At 36.2% G+C, this 27923-nt stretch overlaps 2 protein-coding genes and 1 long non-coding RNA gene across 4 annotated transcripts in view; 2 read left to right on the top strand and 1 right to left on the bottom strand.

The window, feature by feature from the left end:
- The window catches only part of LOC118748756, a 27042-nt gene extending 17294 nt beyond the window's left edge, over positions 1–9748 (top strand). For both annotated transcript variants that reach the window (XR_004994090.1, XR_004994089.1), the window contains exons 2-3: positions 6346–6402; positions 9478–9748. This is a non-coding gene — a long non-coding RNA (uncharacterized LOC118748756). The remainder of the gene's footprint in view (positions 1–6345; positions 6403–9477) is intronic.
- On the top strand, positions 384–2004 carry LOC118748754 (alpha-ketoglutarate-dependent dioxygenase alkB homolog 7, mitochondrial; the record flags this gene model as incomplete). The annotated part of the gene is given in 5 exon segments (XM_036483407.1): positions 384–802; positions 881–1056; positions 1113–1280; positions 1345–1619; positions 1715–2004. Coding segments are annotated over 5 exon segments (888 nt in total). The 3' UTR covers positions 1833–2004.
- A 3219-nt stretch (positions 9749–12967) lies between the features above and the next one.
- The window catches only part of LOC118748752, a 305281-nt gene continuing 290325 nt past the window's right edge, over positions 12968–27923 (bottom strand). The window contains exons 21-23 of the mRNA XM_036483405.1: positions 24074–24266; positions 21732–21881; positions 12968–17115 (exon numbers count right to left, since the gene is read on the bottom strand). Coding sequence (XP_036339298.1) covers positions 14260–17115; positions 21732–21881; positions 24074–24266 — 3199 coding nt within the window. The 3' untranslated portion in view covers positions 12968–14259. The remainder of the gene's footprint in view (positions 17116–21731; positions 21882–24073; positions 24267–27923) is intronic.

The following is a 27923-nucleotide window of genomic DNA, read 5'->3' as shown; positions in this document are numbered from 1 at the left end:
GTTTCTGAAAAATTGTAATTATTTAACTTAATTACCAATTCCTAATATTTGTTATTGCTTTTCCTTGATTTATTTCTTTTCATCAGAAATTGCGCTCAAATTAAATGCAAATACAGAAAACGTGCCCAATAAATAAAAAAAATGCGATTAGTATTGCCATAATGCAACCCTGCTGTGAGGTTGCAAAATGTAGACGCGTAAAAAACATACCTTTGAGTGTGACAAAATGTAGACGGCGTCGTTTTCCAATTTTGTATGGGAAACAACAACACCACAGATTTTACGGTTAGAAAACGTCTTAAAATGTAGACGTCTACATTTTGAGACACTATTTGGAACGAACTGTGAACACCCCATATATAACGGTATTTAACCGATTACAGACGGTCTGAAAATACTAGTGTAATTTCGCAAATTGGTCTGGGCAAACCGTCTGAAAAGTCTAGTGTGTTAAGGGTCATTCGATTACTAAAAATTTTGTGCTGTTTTTCAACACTTCCTCCAATTTCTTGCATCTGGCAATGCAATTTTGTTATCAAATCTTGAACAGATGTTTCTTTAACAGCTTTAAACTACAGTACATACAAATGGCAGTGCAAATACATTTTAGAATTATTTTACCACAATAAAGCAACAATTTAATTAATAATAATGCATATACAACAGCTGCGCAAGTGTACAAAAACCATTCTGCTTTGCCTCAATGCCACTAAGTCCGGGCAACTATGCCAAATAAGCAACGCCAAGTGCCTTCGAAGATCGTTGGAACCCGTGTTGGACCAAAACAAAAGTGTCTCAGTGGGTAAGTAGTAATAACCCGAAAAACAGTACGAAGTCAGTAAAAAAATAAGAACTTTATTTCGATCTCATAATTACGCAGATACTGCTAAGCACTTCGAATTCCATGGCCACTGGCCGGCTGACGAACAGCATCGTTTTCTCAAAGACATGCGACTGCATACAAATTTTGTAAGTGTCGAAGAGGAAGCCAAATTGCTAGAAGAAATTGAGCCCTACATGAAGAGAAGACCTTATGAGTACGATCATTGGGATGATGTAATGGCAGTGACTTTCAAAATAATTTGATTACTACACTTTGCCCATTCCAACAGGCTATACATGGCTTCCGCGAGACAGAGCGCAAGCATTGGTATCCACACAACCGCCTGGTACTCGAACGCCTACAACAAATAGCGTTTATTGATGAGATCAAACCGCATGTGCATATATTGGACCTGGCGGCAGAGGGCGTTATTAAGCCGCATGTGGATAGCACGAGGGTATGCGAGCGCTCTACGTATGTAAACAATTTTATTATATTTGCAATCATCAATTTCATTTCAGTACTGCGGCAATACAATAGCAGGCATAAGTTTGTTAAGTGACTGCGTTATGCGGCTGGTGCGCGTTGACGAGCGTAAATATCAACAGGGGAAAGCCGTGGAGCCTCCTACAGAAGCGCTAAAAAATAGCAGTAGTGACAGTAAAGCCGACATTGCTGCCACATCAAACGTATCTCCTGAAGAAGACGATGCCTATCGTGATCGACCAGAAACCACATTGGAAAATAATTTCTACGTGGATGTGCTGCTACGTCGACGTTCGCTATACATAATGAGGTGAGTATGTGGGCTTATAAGTGAAAAATGATTGATTTGATTTATGTAAGTGAAGAGCATTTTGATATTCGTTTTCTGATTTTTCTCTCCCACAGTAATTCCTCACGCTACAATTTCACGCATGAAATACTCGCCAACGATGTATCACACTTTCAAGGGCAGCATATCAAAAAGGATAGACGCATATCGATTATTTGTCGAAATGATCCATGAAAGTGAGATGCTGTTGCGTGTCTATGTAACTACTTCGGGAGAAGTTGTAAAGCACTCGCTGTTTGGAGCAAGGCCCTGCACTATAACTTTATTTATTTAGTTGGATTTTAGAGAGAATATAGAGCTTTATATTATTGTTAATGAATATAATTGCATATTTTAAGTAATTTAACATCGTTTTGTCAATTAATAAAATATATTGAATTAAATTAAAAAAAAATTAAGTTAAATATGCTATCGTATTCTGCAACTACGTTTAGTTATTTCGTCTATTTTACTTACTAAGCCCCGCTCGGGTCGATTCATCCGTCAACGTTGTCGTCTGTTTCAGCTAAGGGGAGGCCCATGAAGTGCGCGACTCAGACAGGGTCTGTCCAAAAGGACAGGGGCGTCAGCTGGGTGGGGTTCTCGGGCATGTGAAGAGGTGCTGAGAGCCATGTGGCGACTCTTCGCATGCTGGGCCTTGGTTAAGCACATCCTCATTAATTCTGCTCAGGTATGAGTTTAGCCGGCTGCTTTTTCGACTTAGGCGGTTATTGTTATGAGAAATTCAACTTTGAAAAATTGTCCACATGCAAAGGGAAAACTACAATTGGTATTTCTGTTAAATTTTTATTAATAATTCGCTCTTTATATTTTTCACCACTAATTTTCGCACTGAAAACTAAATAAATATGCAGTTTTTATTATTTATTTTTGTAATAATTTTTAGGTTACACTTGCACTCTGCCGTATTAAATTTTTAACTAATTCTATATGTATGCATGTACTTTCTCTTTATCTAGTGCACGCATTAGCAGTTTTTAGATACACCTGTAGTTTTTTTGTTTTCAAAATGCTTTTTACAAATTTCAACTGCCTTTTGTAACATTTCTTGTTTATTGGCTGATTAGTTGTTATTTTTTATAATGGCTTATCCTCAAATGTACGTAAATTAGTCAGTAGTTGTTTTTGTGTTCGCTTAATGGCCGAACATATTTAACAAATTTGTATTTTTTGTTGTATATTTTGCAAAGTTTGCTGTTGCAATATTGAACTTTTGCCAATTTGTTCATAGGTTTTTACACCTCTCAAGTACGACTGACTTTCACATGCAATTGGACTACAGTGGGCCCTCGATAACTCGCTACTAAAATTAGCCAATACGTTTTAAATACATAAGCATATAATTTTAAGCACTAAAAATTAAAACTGGAGTTATCGCGTGCCGACTGTGGTTTGGCTGTATTTTTCATTATATTTCATCAATTCATAGTAATTGGCAACATGTAAAATTGTTGTTGTTGCGTCTTAAATGCATTTTAAAAATACTTATCAGTGTATTTGGTTATATTTGGGATTCAATTCTTTGTATTGTTGTTGTCAATTTATTGTTTTTGCATGTTTTACTTTTGTAACAGCTATGGCAATATACTATACTATTTTTTTTGGTAACTTTTGCAACGCAATTCTTAAAAGTTTTTTATGCTAAGTCTGCAACGTACTTTAATTGTTAATTTTTGGGCTATTTTTTATTCAGTTTCTTTTTTGCAAATTTTGCATGCAAGTTTCACTTATCGAATTATTGCTGCTGCAAATGGTTCCGCATTTTTCGTAGCTTCAGGAGCAATTTAGCAATTTTTTATACAAATATTTTCAAACTAAATTTCAAATTATTACTTGTATTCTCAATTATGTGTATACATATATATGTATGTATGAATATGTTTCTAATAATTTTATCTTTCTAAATTTTAAATCTATTGCTTCTAAAACAGTTAGCTTTGGTTTTAATACATATCTATGCAGCTTGTTTAAATATGGCTTAAAACGCTTTTAAATTCCAATTTTCTTGCTACTATTTTTTACTTTTTCACTTATTAAAATTACAACTTAATAAAAAGAATTAATCCGGAAATTTAATTCATTTATAAAGAATTTTTCAAAATTGTTTACTATTACTAGTAAAAATTTAAATTTTTACTAATTTATGTACATAAGTATTTAATTTAAATTAAAGCCAAATTTATTCAAAACGTCAATTGCTTGATATAAATAATTTCAATAAAATCAAAAAAAACTTACATTTAAAAAATTATTATTTTTTTAAGTTGAATGTTTTGATAAAAAATTAAAATTTTTACTACCACCTCTTTATTTAGGATTACAAAAAGGTGCTTTTTAATATGAAAAAAAATTCATTAAAACTAAAAAAAAAATGTTTAAAAAATTTAAATTTTTGTATATAAAAATAAAATAAAAATTAACAAAAATAAAAAAAGAAGAGAACAATTTTCGCGAAAAAAATCTAAAATCACATTTGCATACAAATATATAGGGGAGATATTTTTTTTCCTCATCCTCGTATCCCATGAGCAGAAAGCGCTTGCTGGTAAGGTAAGGTGCGGCAAGCAGTTATCGGTAGTGTTCAAAGATAATACTTTCAAGCCGCTGAAAATTAAACAAGGTGTTCCACTGCTTTCACTTTAAATTCCCCCAGTTGCCACAGGGAGCCTCAATAGTCTCAAACGCTGATGACGCTGATGACTGGCAACGGGAAAAAAACTTGGGAAGCACTGAGAATTTATTTACGGTTACCCCAACTCCACTTATTCGTCAGAGCACGTAACTTGTTCACAACATGATAAAAGAAAGGTCCTCAGGCGAAGGTAAAATAATTTAAACAGCTCACTAGCCCTTACCGTCTATGTATTACCGCCGAAGTAATGGGGCCGCAAAGGAAACGCTAATAATCCGGGCTCAACTTCTTCCAGGCTGCAGCATTAGACTAAACTCCTACGGTAACGATCCACACAAAACCAAGTACCACTTCACATAGCCCACCCACGCACCCAATCCATCTGATACTTGAGATGCTCTGAACCCAACCGAGGGAGGCCGCATGGTTCTTAGTACTCGTGCTGAAGGAAACAGTCGGGAAGAACTTTCTAAAGGTAGTTTGTGGTATGAATGCTCCTAAAGCAAAAAAAGAACTACAACCATTCACCTGGGAGCTTTCATATAAACTTAAAAGGCACGCGTCTCCCATCACAATTGACCAAATTGTACCCTCGCTTGAGACAAGGATCTCCCTAGACCTGTTTGTCTGCTCAATAAATGCTGAAGGAGTTTTAAGCCAAGGTCGGAAAAACAGTAAAGTAAACACGACTCATACGAATTAGAGTCGACTTAACACTGCCTGGGTCACTGACAACTCCACTTCTACACAGTGATGTGATTGTTATTTAAAGCGGCAAACCTGAGATAAGGTAAAAGTTTGATAAGTAAGTACGAACAAGCGCTTTAGGATTGTGTTCCCTTCATGGTTTCTCGGAATATCTGAAGATCTATCTTATTGCTGCTATCCTGAGTAGTTCTCTGGAAATGATCAAAAGATTTTTACCTCTGCAGGATTTCTGGGAAACTCTTGTGTTCTTTCAAAATGCTGCGGAAGTTGGACATGAAAAGTATAAAATGACGTGACAGTCGCCGAAAAGGCGGCAAAAACCATACTGATCAAGCCATTAGTATCGTCAGACGAGGCAGTAGTAGTAGTGATGGAGTATTGGATGAAGTTTTGGGAAGACCTCTATAGTTAGAATACATCCAAAAAGTAGCAAGGGACCAAGATCTTGGGACGTTAATAGACCCATAGAATAAAAGAAATTCAGCAAAACTTCAGAAATAATAAAACGTAGTGAATGTTCGAAAAATGTTCAAAAGATACCCGAGGAAAGGAAATATAAGAAAAGAAAAAAGTAAAACTGCAGCGCTTCAGTTTAAACCAAAATATAATCAACAAAGTAGTAGGAATTTCGACAGTTCTCTCCTTTGAACACCGACTATAATGCCAAATGTACAATAAAATATATCAAATTGTATTGGAAAATTTTTTATGTAGTTATGCTTTTTGACACCATAGTTTGAGTTAGCTATAAGGAGAGCCAATTTTGGTTGTCACTTCCGACTTGTTTAATATGCCTTTGTTCAGTCAAACAATTGGAAAGTATGCTACTGGCCTTAGATATATTAAAAATTTAAGGGTAGTGTATACACTGGCATTAATTGTTTCAACATTTCGCGATTTACTGAATTTAGCTTAACTTACATTTAAAATCTTGCATTAGAAATAAACACAAAAGAAAAAATAACAAATCTCAAACAATTAAATATTTCATTTGTGTTTATAACGCTACAAATTAAAAGCAACTGTTTTTTATTCAAGCTGCGTATAAGCATTTAAAATTAATCAAAGCTAAATTATGTTTTTGTTCTTTTACCGCCTCTTAGTGTTAGATAAATATTATTCCTTAATTTTTTAAACTTGACACGTTTTTATATATGCATTTCTTAACCCTTTCATTCCATACATGGGAGTATGCATATATTATAGTCGAATTTGAACTGTTCCAAAGTTTTTTGCAATAAATTTAAGTATTCTTATTCTTATAGAGCGTTACATACGAATACAATTATATCATTTAACTGCTATTTATTTTGCTAATTGGTTTTTTAATTTCTCTTTTTCTTTCAGTGTACCAAATTTCAGATCAAAGTAGATGAATGTGGGGGCGAGAAAAAGTCACTTAAGGTAATTGTTTGTTGAGTTTGAAAGTGTTTAGTTCTTTTTTCACAGTGTATATACGTGCAGTATAATAGAGTAATTTTCGATTTTGTTTTGAGTAGAAAGGCACAGAAGAAAGTATGTTTCTCTCATAGTTAATTGTATTTTTTTTTTTTTGTTTTGGCTTTTAGTTTTAATAATAATAGAGACAGCTCTACGCTCAACGCGAGTGTTCACAGCATAAAAGTGTAGGTGTTGAAAAAGACAGAAATGGAAAGAGTGTGCGGATGAGAGTGAGTAATTTAAGTAAGAAATGAGGCTATCTGTCATGAGTAGAGAAATAGATGAGGGTGAGCGAGTTAAATGCAGTTTCGATAGCAAGTAAAAAATTATGTAAAAATCTGAGTGATGCATAAGAATCAACAATTTTAGTTCTGACTCATACATTGAACAGATATTGACTAATGCAAAATATTTAGGAGTATCTCATTTCTGTAACGATTTGTTTATGAATCTTTAAAGAAAATTATATTGAGTGATTGACACGAAGTCGTAAAGAAATTTCTGTACGAATTCTGCAAGAAATTATTCACAAAGCAGCAATATTTTCAATGTTTTACAGATTTTCTTCCAAAATTTCGTAAAAGAATCGAAGTGTGCACAATTTATTTCATTTTAGTAAATTCGGCAAAAAATCGGATGAGATGCTTACGAATTCTTAAAAATGTCTCTACAATTAAAAATTCTTTAAAAAAAAAGGTCTGCAGGGGAACCTTAAAGTGTGTGCTCGAAAAGAAATGAGTAAGTTAAAAAATGCACACAACAAACTCAAATGAGCAAATGAGCGTCGAGTGAAAAAATAAGTCGATCTTCAATGAATAGACTTTAAATGCCATATATATTTCGAAAAGGCTGTCAAATTGAGAAATTTCAGAAAGCAGTTGCATGAGCAGTCACACCTCGCATGTAAAGTGTCTTTCGAAAGACGTTTTTTTTTATTTTTATTTTCGAAAGGCGAATTGCAGATTGCTAGCGCAGCACGCGCAATTTGACATATATTTCCGAAATCGATTTGCGCTCTATCAATTGCAGTCACATCTTGCAACTTTTATTTCTGAAATTAATTTACCAAAATGTGATAGAATCGTCTTTCTAGTTGCTGACACATCGAAATAAAATTTCTCTTTCTCAATTCGACAGCGAATTGCGTGGAAAAGTTGAAAATATTGCCACGTCTGACACGCTCTTAAAAATGATTGTATGTGTGTGTGAAATTGTTGCTTTTTTTGCTTTTTCGACTGTCTGTTAAATTTAACTTCTCGTTAAACACATGTTCGACCAGGCAGTCGATATGTTTAAATGAAAGTTAAATTTAACAGGCAGTCGTAGTAGCTTTTAACTTTTTTTGACCTTTTAGCTTAGTATATAGGTCTCCAGAAAGAAAGGCGAAATTCATATAAAATGACGTTCGAGGAATGGAATAGGAATTTTCTTCTTTCAAAATTTTCATAAATAAGTTTACACCTCTCAAGAAAAAAATGCTACTTTTCAAGCAACAGAAATAATGTGAGAGCTGCATACTAAGCTTTAGGGCTCTATTCTGCATCAGTGACAAATTCTTGTCACAGTTTTTATTACGGAAAAATATATGAAAAAGTTTAAATTTGTCAGTAAAAAAAAATGTTGTCACTGATACAGAATTGGGCTATTAAACACAAACTTTGTTCCCAAAACATGTGTTCAAAGAGCAGATTAATTTTGAAAGCTACTTGGCAAAACGTGCCTTACTGCCATCCCTAAATTGGCGCGTCAAGCGCCAAACAACTGTCAAAAATCCTCATGCCCATACAATTTGTATGAAGCATCCCACAATAACGCGGCGCTAACGCCGAGCAAATGGAATTTTCATTTTTGACAGGGCGTTACGTGTTGAAGTTGGATGCGGAAGACGGAAAGAAAGAGAAAGGACAAAAAAGCGAAAGAGGAAACGAGAATAAAAACGAGAGGATCTGAGAAAACGTCAAAAATTACGACGCGTTGATTTGGGGATAGCGCGCGCTGACACTCGTCTACAATGGATAACGCAACGCTTAGCGCTCCAATTTAGGGACGGCAGTTAGACTTTTTCATATCACTTTCCGTGTATCTTTATACATGTGTTTGTGTGTTCTAGTGCGTTGAGAGAAAATCACAAAATCGTGAAATTGACAGTTGTGTTTTGGCATTTGTATTAAACAGATGTTTGTTTTCTAAGCTTACTTCTAAGTTATGTATGAATGTATGTATGTATAGTATTTTATCTAAAATTTGAAACATTTGTATGATTTCGGAAAATTTGTTTTTTTTCTAATGAATTTACAAATTCTAATTCGTTGAATAGCACGCTATAACTATATAGAATTCAGTTGTATATATAATTTCCTTTACTTCCTCTTTCTAAACATCCACAATACATATTTTATTATTGATTATATAAAGTTAGGGTTTTTTAATTTACAAATTTTCTTGTAAAAAGTTTTTATTCAGCTGTTTTTTATTAGATTTTTTTTTTTAGTGTGTTAAACACATACTCATACTATGCTAAATGTTTTAAAAATTTTTCAGAAAAAGGCAATAGTAAGTTGTATATAGGTTCTATACATACATTCATTTAATATATGCAGAAAATTCGCTAGATTTTTATATCCCTCCCACCTAAACACTAATTCATTTTATGTGTAGTCAATTTGTATAGCCACTGGTAATGAATAGCTAAGTACATTAACAAGAAACTTTTAGTTATAACTAAATATTTAAATATCTTAACTACTTAAGCTAACTTAATTATGTAGTACCGGGGTTAGGTCGGTATGGCAAGAAACGATGAGAAGAAAGAACAGTACAAGTCCACCTGTACTGACTTGGACTTCTACTAGCTTCTTTTTTCTCATTGATTCTGGTGAAGTAATGAAATATATATGTATGTTTGTACCTACAGAGCTAACTTATGCTGATATTAAAAATATCAATTATATTACAATGTTATAGTTTGATTAGTTATAAACCAAACATTCTTTAGTTTTTTTTCGCTCATAATAACGAGTATTTTTTCTTTCCTTCCAGATTTACTTCTGTATTTCGAATCGTAGGCTATCTACAAAATTCGCGGTCACAAGGCTGTCTCTTATAACCAAAATCGTAAATCGGGTGTGTTGAAACAGCAACAAAACCTTAATGCAGGAAAAATTATTTAAATAAAAATAAAAGAAATAAAAAGAAAGAATTGCGCCGAACATCAACAGATATCAAGAAAGGTAAGAATGCTATTTTTTACATCCGATTAGTAAAAAGAAGAATATTTACTGCACGTTAAACAGTGTTTGCGATTACATAACATATAATAGGGAGTCGTTAACGATGTTTAATGTAGGGTTAGTGTTAACCAGACATTGTGTAACTGGCCATAAGCCTCCTCAATCTTATGTATGATTTTAGTACTGGTTTGCTAAAAATATAGATCGTTTGAGTAATAAATGATAATGAAGAGTACCACGCCTCCTTCAATAAGAAATGGCCTTAACTTCGGGTGTGAGAATCAATTGATTACGAAACGCTTACAGTAAACTGAGACGCGGTTGTCTCAAACAATACTTATTTCTATTGTATATCAGTCTTAAGCTCGGCAAGATACTTCGATTATCAGACCGCTTGTATTCTTTCATAGAGTAACGGTCAAAATTGAGTCACATAATTTACCACAATTCCCTTCTCTGGATCCAAGTATATTTGCATCAATGACCTGGAAGAAGGCAGTCACTGAAACATATGCCAAAGTAGTAAAGTAGAAGAAAGAGTCGACCAGATCTTCAATAACTGGGCAACATCTAGATAAAAACCCAACGACAATAAGGGTCATGGTTTGCTAAACTTGAGATTGGAATGATCGGAATTTCCCCTTCGTAACTTTTTGTGGAGACTGATTAGGCAGGGTACCCTCGCGGTTATGCATTTAATGAAGTAGCTTTTTGAGGGCTGAACTTGAACTGATAGCCTTATGTCTGCTTAGCCTATGTTACGACGCAACTGAGACACTTATGTAATTTTAGGCTGCTAGATTTTAACAGCAAACGACTCTGGAAGTTAGGATTATCGACTAATCCGATTCGCTCAGATGCAATAAACCCTCTTTGTAGGAGGAACTGTCTAAACGAGTAAGCTTGATTTGATGTCTTTGAATTGCGATATTTTGTGGACTAACTTAGACTCATTAACCTGCTGCAAATTCAGTAAATGCTAGTAGAAATCCCATACTTTTGCCTTGCAAGGCCTTTCTGGTATGGATTAGACCAGATGGCTCAAAAAGCTCCTTAGCATTATTAATAATCCTTTTCCTACGCCAATGACAAACGCATCGCATGAATATTGTCTTAACTTTTATACCTAAAACTTTTCCGCGAAATATAAACGCAGTTTCAACGTTGCCGCGTAAGGCATAACAATAACATTGACAATTTTAATAATTGGAAACGGGTTTGTAAGTTTTTGTAGCATAGTTTTTGGCGTAGCCATGCGTAATTTACGTAGCAATAGGAGTGTAAAATCTGTAATCCTTATCCTTACTAATATTATAAGTCCGAAAGTGAGTTTGTTTATTTGTCACGATTTCACGCTTCAACTAGTCAACCAATCATTATGAAATTTTGTACACTGGTGTCATTTAGCCCAACTTAAAATAAAGGATCGATTTGATCTCGATTGCACAAGGGGGCGTGGCACCTGCCATACAATCGGAATTTTTCATGCTACATATCGCAGGAAATATTTGTGATAGAGGCATGGAACTTGGTATGGAGATATATAGAATCAATTCCGCACTCATGGGGGAGGGCTGCCACCTGTTTAAAAAAGAAATTTCAACTTGAATTAAGGAAATTATTTATTTGAAAATTATATTAAAAAAGGGATGTCAAGAGGCCAAGAAAAGTTGGTAGTTTGAAAATATTTTGAAAAGGGTTGCCACCCGTTTAAAAAGTCAAATTTAAATTCGTTATTCGCAAGCTATCTGAAAAATTAAAATATGGTTGTCAAACGAAAGATTGCTAAGAAACCTTCAGATTGAATATATAGAATATTATTGAGGTGTTTTACTAGGGTTACCACCCAAATAAAAATTAAATTCAATTAATTTAAATGAATTACTGCAATATGGGTGTCAATCGAAATGTTTTTGAAAAGGGTTTAAGTTCTAAACTACATGAAGAACGGTTGCCACCTTTTTGAAAAATCAAATTCTAATTGAAGTTAGGGATGTCAGACCAAAGGGGTTTAATGAGAGAATTTAAATTAATTATACTCAAATTAAAGTGTCAGACGTAAGAGTGTTTAGAAATGTTTAGCTTGAACATGTAGAATCTTCTGAGGTATTTAAAGAGGGTTACCACTTATTTTAAAACTATATTCAAATACAATTATATTGTAAGTTAAATTAGTTCTTATAATATAGCTATTAATCGAATGTCTTGGAAAGGCTTTATTTCTAAGCTACATATGCATAGCAGGGTTTCCACAGATTTGAATTCAGGGTATATAATATGTGAAAAAGTATCACAATAGAGAGGCTTAAGAAAGTTTCAGTTTCAAAATAATACAAAATAAATAAATATATGTTTACGAGGTTTCAGCTGGTTTTTTGGTCGAGTTGAGTTTAAGCGCATTCAGTTGTATGTACATAAATAAATGAAAAAATGAAAGCCTTGATTTCTAATAAGAGTGCTAAAAAATTAAGCGAAAGCGGATTAACTTCATTGAAAAACTAACATAAATCAAATAAAAAACTTGAAGGGATTGTCATTGGTCAAAATAATAATTTTATTTGGTAAAAGTAAATAACTAAAATTTTTAACATATATTTTACATGCCAGTCGAATTTTTGGGCATACATTTAATTGTTTTAAAATGTTTTTTTTTTCAACTAAATTCAGTAACAAATTTTTGTTTTTTGCTTCAAAAATTCATTCATGTTATGCGTATTATCTTTTTTTACGATATTAATGGAACTTATGCCTAAATTATACACTATTACGCTGATTCCAAACAAATTATTTTAGTTGCAACTCTGTTTTTCTGTTTTTTTTTGCACACGCACTAGATTTTTACAATTTATAATTTCACTGTTGCATAGAGATGAGGAAGACGTTTTAGGGAGAAGATATGCGCTACCACTTTTTACGCATTTTACAAATTTATTTTATATGTGTACCTTTTTAGTAAGTTTTTTTTTGTTGACCAAGGAAAGTCTTACAGTTGTCACTTGTTGTGTTAAATTTTTTTATCATTATCATTATATATAACTCTTAATAGTGTCATAGTCGCTTATGTTCTTTAATCGTTTATCGTTTAACACTTATCGCTAATATTTCGTACACACTTACATAACATTTTTTTGTATGCCTTTTTTTTGACAACTTTACTACTAGATATATTTAACCACTATTTTATTTAAGCTAGACACAAACCAATTTGAAAATGACGTTATCATACTTTGCTTTTTATTACAGTTTTTGTTACACAACTGTTGATGGTTTTTTGCTATTAACAATTTTCAATGCTACTGTTTTTTTATACTAGCTAAACTAGAATTTATATACAATTTGATTATATATATATTTTTTTCGCACAATCTGCGCGCTCAGTTGCGGTTAGGAAGATTTTGCGCTTAAATTTTATAGATTTGCTTATTTTATTTACTATCGGCAATACATTTAAACGTTTTCTTCTTTGTTTTTTTTCAACTTGTTATGTTTACTTAAAACTCGCTTATTACAGTAATTATGCTATGTATAACTGTAATAAAATATAATCATTTCGTAACTACGACTTCAAATACAAAGTTACTTAACTTCCTTGACCTATGACTTTAAATCAGTTTATTTATTTTACAGCTAATCACAGAGTTGATGATTTTTATAGACAAACTTTTTAACAGTGTTGCATTTTCAGAGATGCAATTTCACATTCGCTATATAAAAGTTTTTGTTTGAAAATTTAATACAAATATATGTAACTGCACTACCTAACAATGCATACGCAGTTTGAACATTTCTTTTAATACTATTGTGTGATTTTTCTTTTGATTGTGTGAAATGTATGTTTTTTATAGAAGAATTTTATATTGAAATGAATGCATGTACATACATACATACATATGTCTGTATGGAGTTCAATTGGTTTTGTGGTTGAAATTTCATTTGGTTTGTTGGATAGTTTGAAAAATTCCCTAATAGTTTTGCCACATGCCTATGAACATACATATCTACAGAGTTGTATTTATTAGTGTATGGGTAAAAAATCAAGCTTTACGGCGGAATACAAAAGCCGTCTTGTGGCCTTAGTTGGCCTTCGTTGAAGTTACAAGTACATATAGACAAACCAAAGAATGGGTAAACTCAGAGCTGCAAACAGCCAAGCTTGTGTAGAGAGCTCAGGCAGGTAAAAGTTTCTCGCCGAAAAAGGCTAGACGATCGATCGCACCGCTCGGGTGCTCAAATCAAAATCTCTCATTCAAATCCATGATACTAGGCACGGATAGAACAAAAAAAATTGAAGGTTTTTAGTAAGATTCTACATGAAAGAGATTTCGGAAAAATTGGGCGCAAGCAGAGATACATCAGCCATACAAACTCTAAGTGACTTCTGAGATGATGAAGTAAAAACAACCACTAAAAAGACTTTGAATTTTCTATCTCACGCTTTTAGTTTATCTAACTTACTTACTCTATCGGCTCTAGACATACATATTTTCTATAATTCCATTTACATATACATACATACGCTACACTTAATATAATATAGTTACATAGTTTGTTGTATGCTACTTCGTAACTTATAGTTAGTGTTTAATTCCTTTCAGCCATCGGTGGAGGAGTGCGGTGATTTCACCAACAACAACTCTTTGTAGTCCGAGTCCTCGTTACCGCTATTGTCCCGCTGATCCATGCGTCTGCGCTCCGATATGATACGCATTATATCGGCCGAATCAGATTTGCTTAGCGCAATCTGTTCTACGACCATAGCGGCAGCGGCGCCATTAACATTGCCACTATTGGCACCGTTAGAGCTGTTATTGTTCAGCTGATCGTTATTGCTGTGCACATTGCCGTTGCCATTGTTAGCAGTTGTGGTGCCACTGCTGGCTGCAGTGCCATCACAATTGTTCTCGACAACAACCGGCAAGAGCAGCGTATTCTCGTCCATATCTGGATCTTCGTCTAGCGCTTGCTGTTTGAAGAGCTGCTTGGTGCTGCCACTTCGACTGCGTGGCGGCATGCCACGCGGTACGGATAGTAATCCACCACTGTTACCGCGTCCACTACCTAATGCACCACTGCTGCTAGAGGCTTGGTCGGTTGAGAATGAGCGTCCGTAAGTGCGACGTGGTGCCGATCCGGCTGTTAAGGCATTGCCGATTGGTAGTGCAGCCGTTGCTGCGGTTGTTGCTAGTGGTGCACTAATCGGCGCTGTGATCTTTTCACTGATCACGCTCGCGCTCACAATACTGAGCGCATCGGAAGCGCCACTACTGCGCGCTGTTGCATTTGCTGTTGCTGCGACGTCTTCGCTGCGTATGCTGCGTATATCATATGTGGACGAGGGACTACCGGCGCCATCCGACTCTAAACTTTCGAAAATAGTGCCACGCCGAAAATCGTTGCTATCACCACCCCAGGGTAGCGAGTCGCAGCTCATTCGTTTCGATTCGAGCGTGCGTCGGCGTATGGCCTGCTCATCGAGTGAGCGTTCTTTGGCGAGTAGGCCGCGTTTATTACGGAATGCGGTCGAGCTGCGACGGCCGCGCCGTCCCAGCGGACCCGCAGTCGATTGGAGTTGGAGTTTTGTATCAAAGCTATTCTCCGCAGCTGATGCACTCAGTCGCGCGTTGAGCGCTTGTGATGCGAATAGCGCACCGCTTGCGCCAACACCACCGCCACCACCAGACCCACCATTGCTGCCAACAGCAGCACCTGCACCGGCGCCAGCCTGTGTGCCATGTCCCAGTTCGGCCATACCAATGCCATTCGGTTGATTAAAGTATTGCACGGTCTGGCGGCGGCCACCAATGCCAGCGGCACTCAGGCCACCGATGCCACTTAACACGCTTGGGAATTTTTTGTCCAGCGACGGCGTGCTGTAGGTGAAGTTCTTCGGCAATGATTTGATTTTGTTCAGCTGGCGCGCTGGTGGCGGCGGTTGCGACTGCTGTTCCAACTGCTGACACAGCTTTTGCTCGCTCTCAAACTCCTGCTCGCGTACAAGTTCGCGCTCTAGCTCTACTTCCATGTCCATTTCGTCTTCCATCTGTTTGTGACTCTCCTCGAGGTGTTTCATCAGTACAGCCACGACGACATTCACCAGTACGAACTGCGCCATCAGAACGAATATCACAAAGAATATTGGAGCGATGATTTTGCTAACGCAACAATCGCGCACACAATCATCCGCATCGTCACACTCATCTCGCAGCGTATCCTTCATGATGCCGTTCCAGTTGTCGCCAGTCGCTACGCGAAACAATGTGAGGAAAGCCATGCCGAAATTGGCGAAATGTGCATGTTCGCCTAAGCCCTGGCATGGATTTCTTTCGGAACATTCCAGCCTACCGAACAGCTCCACGCCCAGGGCGGCGAATATAAAGAAGAGCAAAAAGAAGAGCAGGCCCAAATTGCCGACCTGCGGCAAAGCCTGCATCACGGTGTCGAGCAGCGCACGTATCCCTTTGGCCATTTTGAGCAGTTTTAGAACTCGCGCAATACGCAGCACACGCATCACACGCATTATAGTCGGATTGATTAGAAATCGTCTCGTTCCCCAATCCTCCAGCACAATGCCGATGACCGATAGTAGCACAATGCCCACGTCAAGTTGATTCCAACTGTCTTTCAGGTAAAGTTGCCAGCCAAGCGCCAATACTTTCATGCTAGCTTCCAATATAAACACAGCCGTGAAGAAGTAGTTAAATACCTTGAGCGTATATACCAACGCCTCATCCATGCCATAATATTCCATAGCCATGGTGACAACATTCAGTCCGATCACAGCGGCAATAGCCAAATCAAAATACTTCGATGTGACCACATTGTGCACGAACATACGCGATGGCGAGTAGTTTATGTAGTAGGGTGGCTCGTGCATGCGCCTACGTTTCTTTTCCATTTGCAGCGCACGTTTGGCGGCACGACGAATCTTCTCCTCCTTCTCCTGCTCCTCGCGGCAACGATGGAAATTTTCAACGACCACACCGACAAACATGTTGAGCACAAAGAAACCAACCAGCAATATGAAGGCGATGAAATACAGCAAACGCCACTCATTGTAATTGACAACCGGTTGTTGATCCACGCCCACTGCATCTAACCCCGTATACATGATGTTCACCCAGCCGTCGCGAGAACTCAATACGAACAACGACATCAACGCCTTGCCAAGATCATCGAAATTATATTTGCGATTCTTCCATTCATAGCCGCGTTCGAGACACTGCAACTTTGTTTTCACCTCCTTGAGATTCTCTCCTTCGCAATAGAAGAAGGTGCCCTTGAAAAGTTGCACGCCTAAGATGCCGAATATGATGAAGAAGGTGCAGCAGATCAGCACGATGTTGCCGATTGGACGTAGGGACGATAAGAGCGTTTGCACGACTAATTTCAGACCCGGGGCGCGGTTGATCACACGCAACGGCCGTAGGGAACGAAGTAGTCGAAACACCTGCAATGAGACAATGGGCAAAGTGATGGAGAAGACATTGGTTGGTGGGCGTGGGTTTTTGGGAGGCAAAACAGCGGTAATGAGAGGAAGTCATTCGGGAATTGAAGTAGGGTTGTGTGAGAATTAATTAAGCGAATATTTAATGGAACGGAGGTTAAAAAGGTTGGAATTAACAAAAAATAAGAGGAGAGTTAATGTGAGAGAGGATCGATAACAAAATATGAGATGACATGTGATGTGATTTATTGGGAGGAGATGGGATTAAATTGAGATTAGATGAGATGAGATTAAAGAGATGTGATGAGATGAGATAAGATGAAATGATTGTAGAGGGCAAAACCCATTAAAATGAGGCAGGGATCAGAATAAAAGTAAAATTAAAATTAAAAAAAGGGAAAATAAAGGCAGAAGAAAAGAAGACGAGAAAAATAAGGGTACACGTAATTCAGAAAGTGAGGTTAGAAATAAGATAACGTTGCCAGGCAAATAAATACAGAACAAGAAGCGGGAAACGGGAATCATTTGGGAACAAGGAAATTATTATTTAACCAATTGTTCGCATATCCATGAAAAATGTGAGAAAAATTACAAAAGGAAAATTAGTAACGATTTTCAAGTATTCTTTTATATAAAATTAAATATATGCAACAATCTATCAAGCACAGGGCAGAAAATATGCGAGAAATGGGTCAAGTTCTTTCACAACGATAATAACTTTTTTCACAACTATATTTTATAACTTATTTTCAAACTTTTTCCCCAATATACTAGAAATACAAATACATATACAATATGAAATCAGCAGAAACAAAGAACGTTCCTCAGCAAGGACATGTACATACATACATACAAGAAAATGTTTATTTCATATGCGGTCAAAAATTGGGGTAGGAATTTTTCGTTAAAAAAAGTGCTGTACTTTAATAGAATTCAAAACTAAGCGGGAATGTTTTTACTTTGGTGTTGGGAGGTATGGAAATTTTAACTTTAGCTGACAATGAGTTGATAAAGTATGAAATACGAACGTTTTAAAAAGTTAACACAGAAACGTGCAGAAACATAAAGAGAAAATTCAAAAAAGCCATTAGCTACCTGACATTTTTAAAGTATATGTATGTATATTTTCTTAACTTTAAATTCGAAAAATAAGTTGAGTTAAGTTTATTTTAAATCAAACAATGCTAGAAATATAGTGTTAAATACATGTTTAACCCCTTAACGATCAAGGCGAAAAGAGATGCCAAACAGACTAAAATATTTATAAATAAAAAATTTGCTAACCAAAACCGGAATTTAATTTCTTTGTCTAGTTATTGCAGTTCTCATCTTGCTTATCAAATATAGCGATGCCCAACACTGGCTACTCAACATTAACAAACGCTATAAATTATGAATGGAAATGTCTCCCTGACTAACTTTTCCGATATAGTATTATTATGTAGTCCAGATGGTCTGTGTGTGTGTTTTTTTTTTCAGGGAGGATTAAAGTTCTGACATTTTGGCCGAAGGTGGAATTAATTTAACGATAATGTTATGCATAAAACGACTTTAAATATAATTTCTGTCGTCAGATTTCTTCACTAAAATTTAGCTAGAATTTTTTTGTGGATAATTTTAACCCTTTACCTCTAAAATAACGGGTATTTGAGATCTTTATTTTAAAGGGGTTCCATGTTAGACCATTAAAAGTGACAGATAGAGGCTCAAAGTGCTCTACATACATAAATGTTAGGAAGACAGTTTTACTAGGGTTATATGTGCTGTAGTTCTTTATCTTCATTCGGGTTATATTAATTTGCAAATTTCTCGTAAGAATTTTTAAATCTTTGATTAAAGATGACCGCGTTATATAGTTTAATAAAAGTTTCGTTATAAATGCATATATCATATTAAGGCTTTTTTTCTACTGAAAAATGCATAGCTTCTAACTACCACTAACTTCCTACAGTAAGGGTAAAAAATACCGATAATGGCAGGGGCTAAAGGGTTAAACAAATTGGCTGCCAATTTGTGATATAGATTTTCACCCACATTATTTTATAATATCAGAATCACGAATGGAGTTAAATACCTATAGCGAATTTAGGTTTAGTCGGATAAGTTTTTTCATTTTATGGGATAAGTGTTGCCGCTGTGCGACTAAAGGGGCAATTCGACCCTTTTTAAGCGCCAATACCCTTTGGCCCGACTTTTTGATATTTTGACCCTTTTTCAAAATTATGTGCGACTTTTGCCACTTTTCAGAGATTTTTTTAGGAAATGTTAACAGAATCATGCTATTAAAAAATATTTCCTCCTAAAAGTACTAAAAAATGTATCACTTAAAACGTTTAAAATAAAGTGCAACTCTTCTCCTAGCAGCAACTAGATTTATGTGTATGTTTGCAAAACTGTTTTATGCAACGCTTGTCCCGCTATTTTCTTTTTAGTTTCAATAGATTTACCGCCCAATTCTTAATACTCCCGGGGAGTTTGTTCTCCGGGAATTGGTTACTCCCCAGAAAGAAATCCTGCAATGGAAGGAAATTCGAACTTCAAAAAAGCTGTTTGACACTTTTTTGAGAGCTCAACTCTGCCATTTAATATAAAAAATCCTCAGAAAATTTTTATTCATGATAGGAGGAAAGGGAAAAGAGAGAAAACTCCTAGAGAGTTTATGTTCAGAATCGACCTGTTATTCTTTTGCTAGTAAAGAAAAGCAAAACTATATGGTGACCCTTTTTTGAAGAATAATAATATCATCCACTATCTATGACCATTACAAGTGTCTGAGCTATAACACCTACAAAAGAAGGGTCTAAAAGACCCGTTATGGTAACAGTTAGTAGATTAAAACGTTCTAAAAAAATTACTCTTTATGTTCGAAGGTCGTAAATTATATTTTACATTTCGACAAATCTAAACTATTACTATCTTCGGCAAAGTTGGGCATAGAGGTATCCTCTTTCATAACATATACATAGCGTTTATTCCTTTTGTATAAAATTTTTGTAAATTTGTTGTACTGTGTAGTTTGCTTGCCCGCTAAAGTCTATAATCTGGCTTAATGTACATTCTTCAAGCAAAGACAGACGGCAACGTTGATCCGGATTAACGGCGCAATTGATCTGATCAAAATTGTGCCTTGACAGGCGGTAGTAATGCGGATTTGTGAGCCGCGAGGTCGTAGGTTCGAATCCCACGGCCAGTAGAATATTCATTTAATTTTTTTTAATCATTCAATTATAACTTCTATATTTTTTTAAGTTGTTTTTAATTAGTTGTCTTTGACTTCTTTAGTAAAATTAAACTCCAAAAATTTAAATTAACTAATAATAAAATAAAAAATGTGAAATCAAAAAAAAAAAACAAACGAAAATAAAATAAAGTAAAATTAAATATATTAATAAAATAAAATTTAAAAAAATTTAAGTAACAATAAATTTTTTTTTTGGAAATCGCTTCAACCGTGGACCTGCAGACTTGTAGTACGCAGCCCTCACCACACGGCTACCGCGATGAAGTAGTTGGCTGCTTTGTTTGCGTATTTGTTTGCTCAGAGAGCGTAGAACACAAAGAAAATTCAAAACTAGCATGGAAATCCACCTTGTCGTCGGTAATACAGTCACCATATTAATTCAAATAAGTTCTTATTCAATTTCAATTGGATTCCTATTTGAATTTGTATGGTGACTGCATTACCGATGAAAAGGTATATGTACATGCTAGTTTCGCTCTATCTCTATTCTACGCTCTCTCAGTTTTGGTCAGTGTTGTCATCGAATATTCCCTTGATCCGAGTTAAGTTTGAGAATTAACTCTACTTAGGATCAACTGCAGTTAATTCCCGAGATAATTCCGAATTAAAGAGTTGATCCGGATCAACGCTGCCGTCCGTTATGCTTATAGTAAAATAGTCGACTACCGCCTCTGAGTGTGGCTAAAGCTATCCAAAGTGCAAGTATAAATAAACACTCTAGAGTCCTTGGATTAAAAATTATGAATCTTTCTCAAATTGATTGCTCATTTCTTTCCCACAAACGTAACAAAATTCTATATTAGTTAAATACCGGCGAATATAGAGCAAAAAAAAAACGAACTTCTAATTCCTACATTCAGTTTTTTTGCAAAAAAAAAATTAAATTTAGCCTAAGCTAGCATAAAATAACTACGCTTTATCCCTTTATTCCGCAGTTTAATTAGCATTAAACACACATTTTTTTAATCAATTAAAAATTTGCACGCGTCAGCGCAAAATTTCGCCATAGAAAATGAGGAAAAAAGTCAATGTCATTAAAAATCAATTAAATGTTTGCATTTACACCAGCGCGTGGCGTGAGCCAATTAATTAGTTAATTAAGAAAAAATATCGCCACAACCCTTCTACTTCATTTTACTCTTTGTCTCACAAAAAAAAAATAGCTTTTAACCTGATTTGACATTTTACCAGCACTGCAAGCAACTGTAATATCGCCAACATCGTCCTTACTCAATATACTCCACACCCTAAGCAAATTATTGTAAAATACTACACAACTTAACCCCTTAATCCACGTTATGTCATCATGTATGTATATACATACATACTTATATACATATGTATGCAGATAGATCAAACATACTTGCCCACTACTTACCCTTAAAATCCCAAATATCTTTGGACTCGATTGGCTAAACAATGACATTAATAAATCAATGATTGATATTATAACCAATGAGCCATCCATTATATTCCAGCCGGATGTAAAGTAGGCATCAGGGCCATAAAACATGCCAGTCGACACCACCTAAATAGTCAGGGACGAAAGTAGTAAAAGAGAAATGCAAATCATTCAAATAGCCAGTAAAGGTAAAGTGTTAGAAGGTGTTGGTGTATGTGTGTGTGTGTGTTTGAGTGTGGTCTACATACGCACGTTTAGAATGAAATTACCCATAATGACAACTTAATGACGCTAAAGGCACACTGTCGACAAAGAATGATGAAATATGACGGAATACGGCTAAGTGAACGCTGTACATAAATGTTTTTAACTTAGTTCATATTGAGTTATTTAACATTGACTACAAAGGATCATTGCAACGTCTAACTTCTCCTCTACATCAAGAGATTTTGGAAGCACTCTCGATGAGTATGCGCTTAAGGTCTTACTCGAACAATAAAATAAAAACAAAAAGTTTCTCTATAAGCAACAAAAAAGATAAGTAGTGAGTTCAGAAAGGCAACGACTAAGTTTTAAAATATAATAAAAAACCCGATTGCCTCTGATCGGTTATACTGAGGCCTCTCTCTTGAAGTTAGAGTGGTTGCAACAGACCGTCTTTATTGGCAACAGTGATACAGTTGGAACAGCCCTCACTTTTGCAGTCAATAACCAGTAATTAAACGCCCACTTACAACCTGCGGTCAGAGTGAGGAAGACTTGGTGCTTAAAAAAACCTTGAGCTTCGGACGAATCTTACTAGCTGCAATCACTTTCTGTTCTCTAATTCCTCAAAGAATAATCAGCTAGCAGGCAAAAGCTGGAATGACAAACACTTGTACTTTTATTTGAACAGGTTGAGCCTTGACGGTTGGATCGGTGGAAATATCTTCTGGGAGTACTCTCCATCGGGCTCAATTTAGGGCTTACGGAATACTGTATCACGCAGAGGTGACTGTCGATTAGTCAAAGAAAGCGCGAATTTTTCTTTCAGTTGCGTTATAATGTTTCCTTATTAGACTCGCAGGTACCACAACATGCAGAAAGTGAAGAAGCCTGTATGGTGCTTAAGTTGGTTACATAAGCTCCGGCAAGGCGGCTCTATAGTGCAAGGATACCTGCGTCCTATCTACTCTTAGATGACTTCATGTTAGCTTACCGAGCAAGGTGGAACGGAAATGTTCAAGGGAGTTTCTTAGGCTCAATTGAAAATATTCTTGACCTTAGACTCGGGCTGTATAAGTCAGATAAAGATAATGCTAACGATATTTCATCGTAGATCGGTTTCACAACCGTACCTAGCCTACAAGCCGTCTACTGCTGGGAATTCCACAGAACATTGATCTAAGCCGAACTAAATATATCGCTAAGATCCCTCTTATAGACCTCTTCTTGCTTCTTCACTGATCAATTTCGTATATATGTATATGGTTAATATACACAAACCTGGCTTTGAATTCTACATGCATACGTAGCCACCGCTTATATTGAGAATTTGCTAAGCCATATAAGAAAAAATAACATGCCATTTCATCCAATCGTCCCACCTTGTTTTATCCTTCGCTTGTGACCATAGATTTGCATTCCTTCTGCTCTTTCCAAATTTCGAAAATACTCAATATTGCGATTGCTTTGCCAATTCCTAAATCTTGTTCAATTCATCAATTTGAGAGCAACATCATTGCAATTGCGTTAATTAACCACTTCCAGCATTGTCTAATCAACCATAGCCCATTCAACCAGAGAGTTGAAGCAAAGCTATCCAATTCAGTGCTGGGGACTAGCAAAGCATTTCTTAGCCAAATGCAAAGTCAGAAATATCAGAAGTCCTCGAGGTAAACGCCAAAAACGAGTGTATTTTCATTCATTGTAGTACAACACAGCGGTAAAGCATAGTAAATATCACCAAATCCTTAGCACTTAGGACATTGCTCGCATGCTGTGCCAATGAATGCGCAAGCATGTGCAAGCACACAAATATGTGTATGAACATGTTCGGCAACAATGTACATATGTAACTAAATGCCGAAAATGCTACGGTAATTACCATGAAAGCAGAGCGCCTGTTGCCAGTAAGACTTAACAAAAGTAGTCTTGTATACGTGGCAACATGCTGGTTGAGCAGACATGGCATGGACAGACAGACTAAAGGTTACAGTAACAACTACTGCATGTGGTGTTATTGTTTTGTGGATGTATGAATCTTCCTTAGTATTGTCGAATGTATTTATGTATGTATTTCATTCTGTTTTTTTTTGTCTGAGTAATTCTGGACTTACCTTAATGAGCATTTCCACTGTAAAAACGGCTGTGAACACGTTATTGGCTGTGGCAAGAAAATAACGCTCCGTACTCGTTGGCGGTATATTTGGTCGTTCCATAGCCAAGGTAATACAATTGAGTGCGATAAACAGCAGGACAACATTGTCGAACCATTTCTGATTAACAAACCACACACATAGTTCACGGAACCTGTTGAGTGTGAATGGAAAGCAAGCAAAATGAAATTGCGACAAAGTAAATAAGTGTAATTGCTAATGAGAACGAGAAGAATATAAAGGAAACGTAGTTATTGAAGTATTAAAATTGGCGGAAGGAAAAATAATTAAAGCTTATGGGCCAAAGACATTTAAGATTTCTTTTTCCGCACTTCGAAATACTCAGGTGTTAATTTTTGGACACATCTTTCCAAAAAACCTTTTAACACTAACCAAAAAGATGTGAGGTGTTCTTTTCTTGACACTTTTTTTTCAAAACCCCCCTTAACACTTACCGAAAAGTGTGTCACAGTCTCTGGTTTTAGCATTTTCGAAGTACTAAAGAGCTATATGAGTCCAATGCGCAAAGTATTACTTTTCGAATCCCTCGTTCATGATCTAAATGACGCGAAGATCAAAGGAAGTTTGTAAATCGGAAAAGAGTCTTAAAATCTCAGCATATCTATAGTCTTATAAAGCTTCGTGAATACCCAAATGAGTGCTTTTAGGAGCTTTATTGGCCCGAAGCAGCTTCAGGCATTATTGAGCTCCCGATAAGTACTCATTCAAGTCCAAACGACTTGCTTGTCTAGGCTCAATAGTACTAAGCTTACATAATTTTTCTCCAACTACCTGAATTAATTTCTTCTTCTGCTCGAAATTATTTACTTAAGTGATCGTCATGGAGATTATTATAGGAGTAGCCTGCTCTCTGATCGATATTTATAATAAGGATTAACAACATCGGGAGGGAAGAAAGAACTATTTTATTAATTATAGATCTATTTACATACACTTAAGGCCATCAGCATATCCATTCTTTAAGTATTTCTTACTCCATATCGACAGCTGAGTGGAAGATCGACCTATCTCGGCAGCCAGTTCAACCAAATTTTGAAGTAGACGCGTTCTTGAATAGTTTTCCGAGATAGGGCGTTTTTGAACCGGCCGCCTAGATAGGTCGATCTTCCACTTGGGCTTATGAACAGTTAACTATGTTTCAGGTTGCAGACTGTCAAGCTAAGTTAAAACCCTGAAGTAGTTGTGGACACGCAAATATTATCAGAAGTTTTATTTGCCCGATGAGAATTGTAGCAAATGCAACAAGTGAGAACGCAGCAACCACGTTACATTTCTGGCATTTGGTGTAATCATTATGGTTCGTGACTTCGATAGTAAGCTTTTTTAAATATAAAGTCAAACGTTTTTACACAAAAACTGTTTGATAAACCGAATGAGAATTCCAGCAGTTAGCAGCAAGTTTTTGTTATTTCTTTCTTGCTGTATTTTTAAGAAGCATCACCATTAGCCAAAGCCAAACACACACATACATACATGCATACAAGTGCATGTGACCGACCACCTGCTGCTCGAATACATGAGGCCAATCCTATAGCCAAATAAGTCGAGCAGTAAATGGGCTTTCCGCCACTCGAATTGTGAGAGCAAATGCATCAATGTACGAATGTGGGTGTTAAATAAATGAATGAATTGCCGACTAGATAAGCTTTGCTACTTGCTGGCTATTGAGTGCACAACTGGTCAGGCGAATAGGTGGTGCGGTCGGTTGGTTGACACTATTGACCGGTCGGTGGCGGTGGCAGCCACAGCTGGATACTGCTGGGATTTTGGCAGCGTATAATCACCATACATACATATTTGGAGATTATATCTCTGTTTACACTTACATAGATGTGCACAAGTATGCACATAGGTATGTATGTATGTAATGCCTGCCGCAAAACAGGATACTAAAGTTTTCAAACAAACTATCTCATTGTCAGTGAATGAAAGTTTAGCGTTTTTCCTTTATTTTTTGTTTTCTTTTCCACATTGCAGTTGGAGGCAGAGCAACAGCGCTGAGTAGCAAGCAGCACTAGCAATGAGCCATTGCAAAATAGCTGCTGAATTAAATGCTTGACTGGGCACAGCAAATAAAAGTAAAACTTTGTATTTACGTGAGTGCAAAAATTCCCAATGGCATTGGGAGTTTGAATGCAAAGAGCGACGAAGTGGAAAAAATCAGCAGGTGACTATGTAGATTCGAATTTCAAATGTATGTATTTACATACATGCACATGTAGGTGTGTGTATGTAAAAATGTGATATGCATGTACGTAAGCTTGTATGGTTTGGCGGATTACGCTACTTTTTGTGGGATTACAAGCTACAAGTGTTGAAGTAGCTTTGGGTAATTGTAGTCTAGTGGTTATTACGAAATTTCGAATTCAACATTACCATTGTACTACGGTAAAAAAAAAACCTGCATGACAATGCTGCATTAAGTGGGATATGCGCGTAATTTTACTGTCGTTATGAAACTTGTGGAAATTAGTGTAGTACAATTGTTTTCGGTGTCCAATTTCCTTAGTTGCTATGGAAGTAAAGAGTGCGCCCAAAAGTATGCAACATTACATGGTGTGTATGTCTTAAAAAAAAAAAAACTTCTCAAACGACCCTTATTGCAATTTCCCAAAGCCGGAAGCTACTGGCACAAAGTATCATGCTCCTTCCTCTTAAGGGCAGAGGTTTGTTTTTTACCACTAGTCACTGCCTATACCATCTTCAGTTATTGACTATGCTCTAATATCGTTAGTCTCTTGTACTAAACTTCATCGTCATTTCATGGTTTGTCTCAATATGTCTCGACGAATCCTACTAAGCGTGAATCCACCATCACTTCACCTACTACTGTATGAATCAAAGGATAAAAGTCGTCGAAGGCTCTCTCTTTAGAAACGAAAGGCCTTGTTAAGGTTGCATTAGCACAGAAAATGATTATCAGACCTCGCTACGGTTCTGTTGCACTTGCTGGGGAAGCAGGTGTGAAATATGTTCACACCACTAGACTCCGTTCAGCGGCGGCAATGGGTATATGAAGGCAGTACCTTCCAAAAAATCGTATGCTTTTTACCTTCCCATAGAAGGTGTAGTAATAAGAAAGATAAAAAATTTGTTATTCTTGTTGTGAAGATCTCAGTTGGCATCTTCAAGGGAAGGTATCGGCAGCATCTTTGTCTCTTCTTTGGAACAGACTCTTTCATAGCTGATTCAAAAGGACTGTACTAGATTATTCTATTCTTCGGGAATATCTAGTTGAGGAAAAATGTTCGGTTTAGAGTAATCTTGTTACCGTCCTCAGAGTATGTGTCCTCCGAATCAGCGTGCTATAAGTATACGGTTTAAGCAACATGTGACTTTCGCCGAGTAAAATTTCTATAAGCCAGTAACTCGGCCAGAAGAAGCTTAGTTTCCTAAATTTGAGCAGCAATCTCTCTTTTTTCGCACAGGAGAAAAAAGGTTATTGATATTGGCCAATCTAAATCTCCGTTGGGGTAGTCAATTTTAAGTAAGGATTCGCTCTCGAACTGTAGATAGTATATTCAATAACACTTTTTTATCGACAGGATACTACCCGAGTACCAAATGTGATCCACCATTATTAAGGTCCTTCAGATCTAGAATTGGCTGTCATATTCAAAGCACTAAACATATTTTCTATGACAACGGAAAGTAAATCATCAATCTTGCCTTTCTCATCGAATGTCCACGATTTCCGGGACATATTAATATCCACACTTATTAGACTCAGCGATCTCTTAACATCAGAATCCCTAATTCCTTCAGCAACTTCTTTTCGGACGAGGATATG

The sequence above is a fragment of the Rhagoletis pomonella genome, unplaced genomic scaffold (genome assembly GCF_013731165.1).
Source record: "Rhagoletis pomonella isolate Grant_MI unplaced genomic scaffold, Rhpom_1.0 Rhpom_scaffold_00013, whole genome shotgun sequence".
Taxonomy (NCBI): domain Eukaryota; kingdom Metazoa; phylum Arthropoda; class Insecta; order Diptera; family Tephritidae; genus Rhagoletis; species Rhagoletis pomonella.
Note: the sequence above shows the minus strand (reverse complement) of the source record. Positions and strands in the feature narration are given on the sequence as shown.